This window comes from Saccopteryx bilineata, chromosome 1 (genome assembly GCF_036850765.1).
Source record: "Saccopteryx bilineata isolate mSacBil1 chromosome 1, mSacBil1_pri_phased_curated, whole genome shotgun sequence".
In the NCBI taxonomy this organism is placed as follows: domain Eukaryota; kingdom Metazoa; phylum Chordata; class Mammalia; order Chiroptera; family Emballonuridae; genus Saccopteryx; species Saccopteryx bilineata.
Genome location: NC_089490.1, coordinates 391,271,220 through 391,282,141, shown reverse-complemented (window position 1 = coordinate 391,282,141; position 10,922 = coordinate 391,271,220). Strand labels below are relative to the sequence as shown.

The window sequence follows — 10,922 nt, the reverse complement described above, 5'->3', positions numbered from 1 at the left end:
TAGACAGATTACAAATAGTGAAATTGAAGCAGTAATCCAAAAATTCCCAACAAATAAAAATTCTGTACCAAATGGTTAACAAAAGAATTCTACCAAACACTCAAAGAAAATCTAACACCAATATTTCTCAAACTCTCCTAAAAACATCAAGAGTAGAGATTTCAAAGCTCATATTAAGAGACCAGAATTATTCTAAGTCCAAAACAAGATAAAGACAGTACAAAGAGAATTATAGGCCAATATCCCTGATGAATATATATGTTAAAGTCCTCAGCAAAATATTAGTAAACCAAATCCAAAAAATACATTTAAAAGATCATACACCATGATCAAGTAAGATTTATTCTGGGAATGCAAATTTGGTACAATATCCATAATTCAAAAAACATAATACATCATATAAATAAAATGAAGGATTCAAACCACATAATTATATCAATAGATGCAGAAAAAGCATGTGATAAAATACAACACCCACTTATGATAAAAATTCTCAGCAAAGTGAAACAGAGGGAATATACCTCAACATAATAAAAAGCATATATGACAAACTGACAGCTGACATCATACTCAATGGGTAAAAATGGCAAGCATTTCCCTTAAGATCAGGTACAAGACAGGGATGACTGCTTTCATGACTGTTATTCAACATATTACTGGAAGTACTATCCACAGCACTCAGGCAAGAAAGAAAATAAAAAGAATCCGAATTGGAAATGAGGAAGTAAAACTATCATTAGCCACAGATGACACGATACTGTATATAAAAAACCCTAAAGTCTCCACCAAAAAACTACTAGAGCTGGTAAATGAATTCAGTAAAGTATCAGAAATCAAAATAAATATCAAGAAACCAGCTGCATTAATGCCAATAATGAACTATCAGAAAGAGAAACTCAGAAAAAACTTCCATTTATAATTGTATCAAAAAGAATAAAATACCTAAAAATAAATTTAACCAAGAATGTAAAAGACCTGTGCTAAGAAAAGTATAAGAATAAAGAAAGAAATTGGAAGATACAAATAGTGGAAGCATATACTATTTTCATTGCTTTGAAAAATTAGCATCATTAAAATGTTCATACTACCCAAAGCAATCTATAGATTCAAAGCAATTCCTATCAGGATACTAATGGCCGATTTCACAGAACTAGAATCAATATTCCAAAAATTTATATCGAACTACAAAAGACCCTAAATAACAACATCAATCTTGAGAAAGAACACAGTTCTTTGAGAAAGAAACAAAAGAAAAATAAACAAATGGGACTACATCAAACTAAAAAGTATTTGCACAGCAATAAATACCATCAACAAAATGAAAATAAATCCACTGAACTAGAGAACATATCCTCCAATGCATCTGATAAGGGTGTAATATTCCAAATTTATAAGAAACTTATAAAACCCAACACCATAAAAAAATAATACAATTAAGAAATAGGCAAAGGATATGAACAGACACATCAACAAAGAAGATACAAAAATGGCCAATGGACACATAAAAAGACATTCAACATCACTGATCATCAAGAGAAACGCAAATTAAAACCACAATAAGATAGCACCTCACACCTGTCAGAATAGCTATCATCAATAAATTCACAAACAACAAATGTTAGTGAGGATGTGGAGAAAAGGCAACTCCTGTGCACTGTGGGTGGGAATGCTGATTGGGGCAGCCCTGGGAAAAGCAGTAAGGAGTTATTGCAAACATTAAAAATGGAACTGCCATTTGACCCAGTCATCTCACTTCTGGCTATATATCTGAAAAAACACAAAACAGTAATTCTAAAAAATATATGCACCCCTATGTTCATTGCAGCATTATTCACAATAGCCAAGATTTAGAAGCAGCCCAACTGCCCATCAGCAGATGAGCGGATAAAAAAGCTGTGTTATTGATACATTTTCACAGGGGAATACTACTCAGCTGTAAAAAAGAAGAAAATCTTGGATGGCCCTGAAGAGTGTCATGCTAAGGGAAATAAGCCAGTCAGAGAAAGACAAATACCATATGATTTCACTTATATATGCAATCTAGTGAACAAATTAAACTACTGAACAAAATAGAATCGGAGGTGTTGATACATGGGATAGACTGTCAGCTGTTAGAGGGAAGGAATGTTTGGGGACTGGGTAAAAGAAGGTGAAGGGATTAGCCAATCAACTTATCTACATAACACATAGTCACGAACAACAGTGTGGCAACAGCCAGAAAAGAAAAGGAGGCGGGGACTATTTGGAGATGGACAAAGGGGGGTGAGGATGGTGACAGAAAGAGACTTGGCTAGGGGCAGAGAACACAATATGCCATGGGCAGATGATGTCATAGTGAGCTGTACAATGAAAACCAGTGTGGTTCTGCAAACCAATGTCATCCCAATAAATTCCACACAAATAAAAATTAAATTTAAAACTCAGTATGTATAGATCATAAAATATATGAAAATATGTGGTGCTTGTTACATTATATAAAACATCCCACTAGGATAAAAGGGCCAAAATTGCTTTTATTTTTCAATCAAATTTCTACACACTTAAAGACCATTTCTTAGAATTTATTTTAAAAAAAAACCGAGCTATGATAAATCATGCATGTATAATTTTACCTATATCAGATTTTTTATGGTATGAAGATTAGATATAAACCTACAGGCCATTAGCAGAGGAAAGAATGTATAAAGTAACGTAGCAGAAATTGCATTGACATTGTTCATAATAATTATTTAGATGTAAGCTATGTTTATTTTGACATTATTTTTGTTTAATAGTAAAGAAATCCCATAATAGACAACAAAATCTGGTTTTTATTAGGCAGTATGAGTATAGTCGTTTTTTTCTATTTTTAAAGAATCATTATTTTGTGAACGTGCTTAATGTGAGAGTGTGTAGGTTTATCTTCATTTGTCATTTCAGTGGCTATTTGATCTAAATTGTACAATAAAAATAAAATGCCTATATTAGGGTTGGTGAGCTGGAAAGAAAGAATGCTCAATATAGTCATTTCCTTACTTGCTAAATGAGTATGCTATTAGGCAGTAAAGTAAAGAGAGACAAAAGTAAACTTTTTTAAAAATCTATGTTTCTTTTTCAATCACTCAGCCTGTAGAAAATAACAGATAATACATATATAATTATATCTGACACTTATTCCTGAGAGACCAAGTGTTTAACACCCAGACCCAGACACAGAGAGGGTTATATAATCCGGGTCAGAGAGGAGCCGGGCTGAACCCTCCGGCAACAGACTGGATGCAGCAATGTCAGTGTTCTGGATGAGGGACAGATCTTTCCTGTGAGTTTTCTACTTTGTATATTAAATATCTTTGTTTGTTATCTTAATTTGACAGAAAACATGTTATAAAACCAGTGGAGGATATAAAATATGATACAAACTTTTATTTCAATTACTTTTATCAATCTGTTTTAAAAAAACATGCATACATGGCAAGGAAGACAATAAAATATAAGTATGAATTGTGAAGGTGGTTGAATAATTTTTTGTTTTGTTTTGTTAACCTCTTACTTGTACTTTTACATTTTGAAATGAAAATGTTTCTCTTAAAATGTGTCTACAAGCACAGATGATTAGATGGGTTGAGACCAGGTTTTGGAGACTTGCATATTGATTAGATGTCATTATTCAGATGTAATTATGTGACAGTTCTACATTCAACTCCATTTGTCTTATATTCTGACAAAATAGAAGAGGTCATGCTTTATATTATATATGATATGCCTGGTTTGTGTAAATTTCATAAAACATACAATTCAATTTGCCTCCCAAAAACCAACTCTTTTTAACCAAAGGAAAGCTGATTTCAGAGATATTAAAAAGAAAAGATAAAATAAATAAAGCAATATTAAAATTTTTAGGGACTTGGATGGGGCACAGTTCACACATAAATCTCCATGAGGTTATGGCACTGTGGGGACATGATGACATTCACCTAGTATCTTGCACGTTTGATCTGTTGGTGAATAGATTAGGTGGGTCCTAGAAGATTACATCAGAGGGACTCCCACAGTAATCCATACTCCATTTCAGCCTCTCAGTCACCTGTGCTAACATGAATCCTATAATCAGGTCCCAAACATTTTTTGTAGTCTCCCCTGAGCAATGCAGTCAAAAGGAAGTCAGTCCTGGCATATTCCAAGCTGGACACTATAATGTATCGCTCATGGAGACCATTCAAACCCAGACTAAGTCACCCCTCCATGCCTCAGGAGTCCTGGATCACAGACTCTCTCCATCCTGTTTACTGAGGCTAGCTAAGATAAAGGGATGACGGGGAAGTGGGGACATGTTGTATCAAGGAACAAACCATTCATCTGCCTCTCTACAATATTGGATAATGGGGAAAGAACAGAAATACATTCATTACCTGCATCTTTTACTTCACTATGCTTCTTTATTGCAGGATATGACAACACTTCCACTACATCAAGAAGAGAAACAAACTTGTAACAAGATGTGGTTTACCTGGACCAAAAAATTGTTAGAGCTACTTGCTTAACTCTAAGGACATCAATTTCTTAATCTATAAAATAGATATGCAAAAATTAACAAAAATACTACATAAGATGGTATAAAAATAACATGATTTAATTTAGAACAAAGTGTGCTAACAAATGTGTAAGGTGCTATACAAATGTAGCTGTATTATCATCATTCCACGAATTTATATTAAATTGGAAATATTCTAGGAGAGTCAGTATACTTAAGGCAACAATGCATTGTCTGTCTCTTATTTTTGTTACTGAAAAATAGAAAGGGCAGCAGCTTAACTAATAAGATAAATGATGTTAACCCTCCACCTCCATTTCCTTCCTCCACACCCAGGGGCCCCCAGACCTGAGTGATGGCTGGTGAGAACTGCACTATCTTCACTGACTTCATACTCTTAGGACTTTCTGGCAGACAGGATGTGCAACGGGGGCTCTTTGTGCTCTTCCTGCTGGTTTATGGCATCACTGTGATCGCCAACCTCGGCATGATCCTGCTCATCAACCTGGACCCCAGACTCCACACGCCCATGTACTATTTCCTGAGCAATCTGTCTTTCTGTGATGTCTGCTACTCCTCCACGGTCTCTCCCAGGATGCTGACCGACTTCTTATCTGAACAGAAGAGGATTCCATATCATTTATGCTTTGTTCAGATGTTCTTTTTTGGGTTCTTTGCAGCTGTGGAATGCATCATGTTGTCTGTTATGGCGTACGACCGTTACGTAGCCATTTGCAATCCGCTTTCTTACACAGTTGTCATGTCCAGGAGACTCTGCACCCAGCTCGTGGCCATTGCCTACATCGCAGGTTTGCTGGATATGACAATCTTCACCTCTTTCACATTTCCAATATCATTATGCAATTCTAATGTCATCAATCATTTTTTCTGTGACATCCCCCCTGTACTAGCTCTCTCTTCCTCGGATACAACCATAAGTGAAATGGCGTTAACCATTTCCTGTAGCTGTGTTGTGGGGTCCAGCATCGTCACTGTCCTCCTCTCCTACAGCTACATCATAACCACCATCCTTAGAATGAACTCAGCCGAGGGGAGACGCAAAGCCTTCTCTACCTGTGCCTCCCACTTAACTGCTGTGGCTATATTTCACGGCACACTCTTGTTCATGTATTTCCGTCCCAGCTCCAGTTACTCCATGGACACAGACAAAATGGCCTCTGTTTTCTACACCGTTGTCATCCCCATGTTAAACCCACTGATCTACAGCTTAAGGAATAAGGATGTGAAAGGTGCCCTGAAAAAAGCAGTTGGCACTAAATTATGTTCAGGGTGAAAGCGTGCTCCCCCAAAATGTTTTTATCTAGAGATGGTAGGAGCTAAAGTCTAGGTACTTTGACAGTTTCCTATCATCTTTCCAGTGTAATTTTGGTAATTTTTCATCTACCTTTGGGCTTAAATTAAGTGTAGAGAACAGTCATTATTAATCTTAAGCTCTTTAAACTAAGGAGGAGGAGTATTAAATGTATTCTTTTTTCTTTTTTTCTTTTTTTTTTTTTTTTTTGCAAATCGGGTCATTTTATACCACTCTGCTCTATTCATGCTTATTTTCTAGAGAGATAGTGGGCATAGTAGCATCTCCCTTCATGTGAATTAAATTGATCCTCCTGGAAGCTCCGTTATTTTAAACAATAGACTTAATAAACTTACACAGCCGGAAGGGAGTTTTATTGGTTTAAGTTAGCATTTTTTTTGTCTTCTTTTGATGTACTATTATCATCATATAAATTTTCCATTGTAATACTTAGAGGTAATAAGTAACAAATAAATTAATAAGAATAAATTAAATTATTCTTACCAAATCAAATTTCTGTAAATGCAAAGTGCTTGCCCATCTTGTTCACCATTATTTCTACATTGCTATTTACAATGCTCATTTTCAGGGTGTCATTCAGAAACATTTACTGAGTGAATGAATGTGTTCTTGCGACACTGATGGGAAAAGGAGCCTCTGTCAGTGAAAAAGAAGAAAGAATTTCTATGTTTTATTTTGTTCTAGTCTGTCATCTTACACAAAACCCACCTGCGCTTCTTTCTTGGCTTAGGCTGAGTAGTTTCAGAGACAGGGATCATTTGATGTGCAGAACTCGTCCGTTCCTCTATTTCTTATCATTCTGCCCAAGGATCAGCAGGATCAGAAGCTCTAGGTTTATATCTCACTTCACAGTCCTCACATCAGACTGTGGATTTCTCTTCTTGCTCTCACTCCAGAGAACAGATACATGCTCTTGACAACTGAACAGAAACTGCCTGAATGGAAGTTGGGGGTATAGGACCTTGACCTTTTCTGATGGCCGTTGAAAAGAGGACTTCATCTCGCTTTACACGGTCATAGCATTATACTAATTAATTTTTAGGGGGGAAAAACCTTAAATGTCTAGAGTTATTAACAAAAATTTATGTTCAATGAGGAAAAAAAAGAACAAAATAGTATTTACATTACTATTCCTTTTGCAGTGGCTTAACTTGGCATTCTGTGTACCTGTGAAATAAACTGAAATTGTATTCTATACATCATTTTAATAGTGGTTATTGCTTAATGGTTGGATGTTATATAATGATAAAATATATTTTAATAACTTAAGGTAACTGCGTGATGTTTGCCCTATTATCGATTAGCTATTCATCTAGTTATGAAAAACATGATACAGTTTCAGGTTTTCAGAGAACTCACTTATATTTTAGATGCTATTATGTAAGAAACATGGGAGCCCTCTCCTCTCGTTCTTGTAGGACAGAGTATCAGATTATAAAAGTTTTACATTTAGGTCCTCTTCCCATATATATATTATATTTATCTCTTTAATTAAGAGATAAATATAATAAAGATAAATAAAGCATACTTTAATAAAGTATGCTTAATATTATGTACTTCAAACATCATAAGAATGAAACAACATATTAAAAGCATGCAATTTTCAGCTGATTATTTATCTTGCATTACTTGTTGAACACAGTCTTAAGAAAAAGTAAAAATACTTTATTATGTCTTAAATATTTTCTTTTATACTCAAATAATTTACATGTACATAGACTCATCACATAGCAGAACTTCTCAATCACTATTCGAATCTTTCCCCAGCTTAATAGGTTTTAGTCTGACCAAGCAGTGGTGCAGTGAATAAAGCATCAATCTGGGAGGCAGAGGACCCAGGTTCAAAACCCCAATTTTGCCAGCTTGAGCACAGGCTTATAGGGCTTGAGCGCAGGTTCCCCGGTTTAAACGCAGGGATCACTGTCTTGAGCGTGGAATCATAGACATGACCCCATGGTCACTAGCTTGAGCCCAAAAGTTGCTGGCTTAAAACGCAAAGTCTCTGGCTTGAGCACGGGGTCACTCGTTCTGTAGACCCCCAGTCAAGGCACATATGACACATATGAGAAAGTAATCAATGAACAACTAAGGAGCTGCAACAAAGGATTGATGTTTCTCATCTCTTTCCCTTCCTGTCTGTCTCTATCTGTCCCGCTCTCTGTCTCTCCCTATGTCTCTGTCACAAAGAAAGAAACAATGGGTTTTATTAAAAATATTAAATATATTTATGTCTATAAAAATTAAACCTATTCATTTTGTGTAAAATTAGGTTTACCATCCATTGTTTATGTACATGTGTAATGAAGAAAGATATATTTTATATTTTATTAAGATATAATTGACATATAATATATTAGTTAAATTGTACAAAATAATATATTTACATTGCAATATAATTGTCACAATAAGTCTAGAGAACACCATCACCACACATAAATATAATATTTTCTTGTGATGAGAAATTTTAAGATATCTCTTAGCAACTTTCAAATATACAATACAGTAGTATCATTAACTATAGTCCCCATGTTGCATATTACATGGCATGAGTTATTTATTTTATAACTGGAAGTTTGTACTTTTGACCTCTATCACCCATTTTGTCAAATTTCCACACCCCATCACTACTAACCTTCAATCCTCCAATCTGTTCTCTGCATCTAGAGTTTATATTTTTGGTTCATTTGTTTTGTTTTTCGATTCCACATATAAATAACATTATATGGTATCAGTCTTTCTCTAACTAACTTATTTTCGTTAGCATAATACCCTTACGGTCCAACCATGTTATAGCAAATGGCTAGATTTCATTTCTTTTTCATGGCAGAATAAATATGCCATTGTATCTATATACCACATTTTCTTTACACACTCATCTATTGAAGAACACATAGGCTACTTCTATATTTTGGCTGTCGCAAGTAATGCTACATTGAACATGGGGATATTGATATCTTCTCGAGTTAGGGGTTTTGATTTCTTTGGAAAATATCTAGAAGTGGAATTGGTGGATCATATGGCAGTTGTATTTTTAGGTTTTGAAACAACCTCAGTAGTGTTTTGCATAGTGGTTGTCCCAATTTATATTCCCAAAACATCCTCACCAACACTTGTTTCTTGTCTTCTTGATATAAGCAAATCTAGCAGGTGTGAGATGATATCTCAATGTGGATTTGATTTGCATTTCCTTAATAATTAGTATTGTTGAGCGCTTTTGTTGAACATTTGTATGACTTCTTTAGAAAAATGTCTATTCAGATTTCTTACCATTTTTCTCTAAACTTTTTTTTAAAGACATGGTTTAATAGTCTTCACATATGGTCAGAAAATTATTTTTATATGAATTTATTAGGGTGACATTGGTTAACATAATCATACAGGTTTTAGGTTCCAACTCCACAACACATCTGTATACATCACACTGTGTGTTCACCACTTAAGACAAGTCTATCCATCACCACTTATCCCCCAATACTCTCTACATGCAAAAGATATATATATATGTGGATATATATAAAGGTATATTTGGATTTACATAAAAAGATATATGCAGATATATATATATATATCCTTATCATGAATAAATTAAATCCATATTTAAGAAATGAGGAAATAGGCTCTGGCCGGTTGGCTCAGTGGTAGAGCGTCGGCCTGGCGTGCAGGAGTCCTGGGTTCGATTCCAGGCCAGGGCACACAGGAAAAGCGCCCATCTGCTTCTCCACCCCTCCCCCTCTCCTTCCTCTCTGTCTCTCTCCTCCCCTCTCACAACCAAGGCTCCATTGGAGCAAAGTTGGCCTGGGAGCTGAGGATGGCTCCATGGCCTCTTTCTCAGGCGCTAGAATGGCTCTGGTCACAACCGAGCAATGCCCCAGATGGGCAGAGCATCGCCCCCTGGTGGGTATGCCGGGTCGATCCTGGTCGGGCACATACGGGAATCTGTCTGACTGCCTTCCCATTTCCAACTTCAGAAAAATAAAAAAAAAAATGAGGAAACAGCTCAAAAAGATTAGGTAATCTAAGCAATGCAGCTAACAAACAAGTGACAGAATTCAGATTTGATCTCAAGCCTGTCTCACTTCAAAGTCCAGTTCTTAACTTAAATTCATTCACATCTTGATCATTTTCTTAAAATAAAAGTTAAAAAAAAGTCCATAATTTTTTGTGAACTTTTGTTTTTGTCACTATTTCTTTTGTTAATAAATGCCTTACAAGTGTGTGTGTGTGTGTGTGTGTGTGTGTGGTTGAATAAGACAGTTTCTAAAATAATACAGAACCAACTAAGTTTCTACCAAGGACTATAGCCATGGTTACTGAGAAAAACCATAGTGTCATTTACCAAATTATATCATGAGATTTAGTCTTGGAGTCAGTAGGATCCACCACTATTTAGACTTTGCTGATCCAATCTGTCAGATTTCTATTGCAGTTGCAATAGACTTAAATGATGTTTGGAGCTCCCTGCCATCTACCTTAGGACACATTTATCCTAACTCTACTATTATTCTTGGTGAGACCTCAGCACAGTTTTCTCCATGGCTAACTATGCTGGCCAACCAATTCCATGTCCAGGCCTGATGCCTCAACCCACTCCAGTAATCTAAGTTCCAGACCTCACATTGCCAAGAAATTGGTTTGGATAATTAATCCCAGAACACCTTATCTTACATTATTTTCTTTGTCCCTATTCCAAGAGCCTTGGCTATAATTGCACACTTAGCTTCAAGGAACCAATATTTACTTATTATGATAAACTCATGCACTGTTGACATTTCTCGCTCAGCACTTAGGACAAAGCACTTGGTCCTCATCACCCTCAGGCCACCATTCCCTTCTTGTCTATGGAAACCCCACATTGGCCAGAGCCCAGCTTCACCACTGATCTGCATAGACAAACCCCTTCTTGGAAAGATAGTCTCCATTACGGTAAATGGCCCTGTAACCTAGATTCAGAACCAAAATACACTTTGACTGTCAGAAAGCTTTCCTCTCTAGTTACTCCTCTCCCCCTCTACTCAAATTCACCTTTCGGTTTAGCATTTTCTCCAGACTTTCCAGCAATCGTTCTCTGTGGGTCATTTC

The 10,922-nt window shown here is 35.9% G+C and overlaps 1 protein-coding gene across 1 annotated transcript; it reads left to right on the top strand.

Annotated features, from left to right (window-relative positions):
* Positions 1–4,865: 4,865 nt before the first annotated feature.
* Positions 4,866–6,012, top strand: LOC136320776 (olfactory receptor 5AR1-like). The gene has a single exon (XM_066253929.1). The coding sequence runs from the start codon at positions 4,866–4,868 to the stop codon at positions 5,802–5,804; it is 939 nt and encodes a 312-aa protein (XP_066110026.1). The 3' UTR covers positions 5,805–6,012.
* Positions 6,013–10,922: the final 4,910 nt, after the last annotated feature.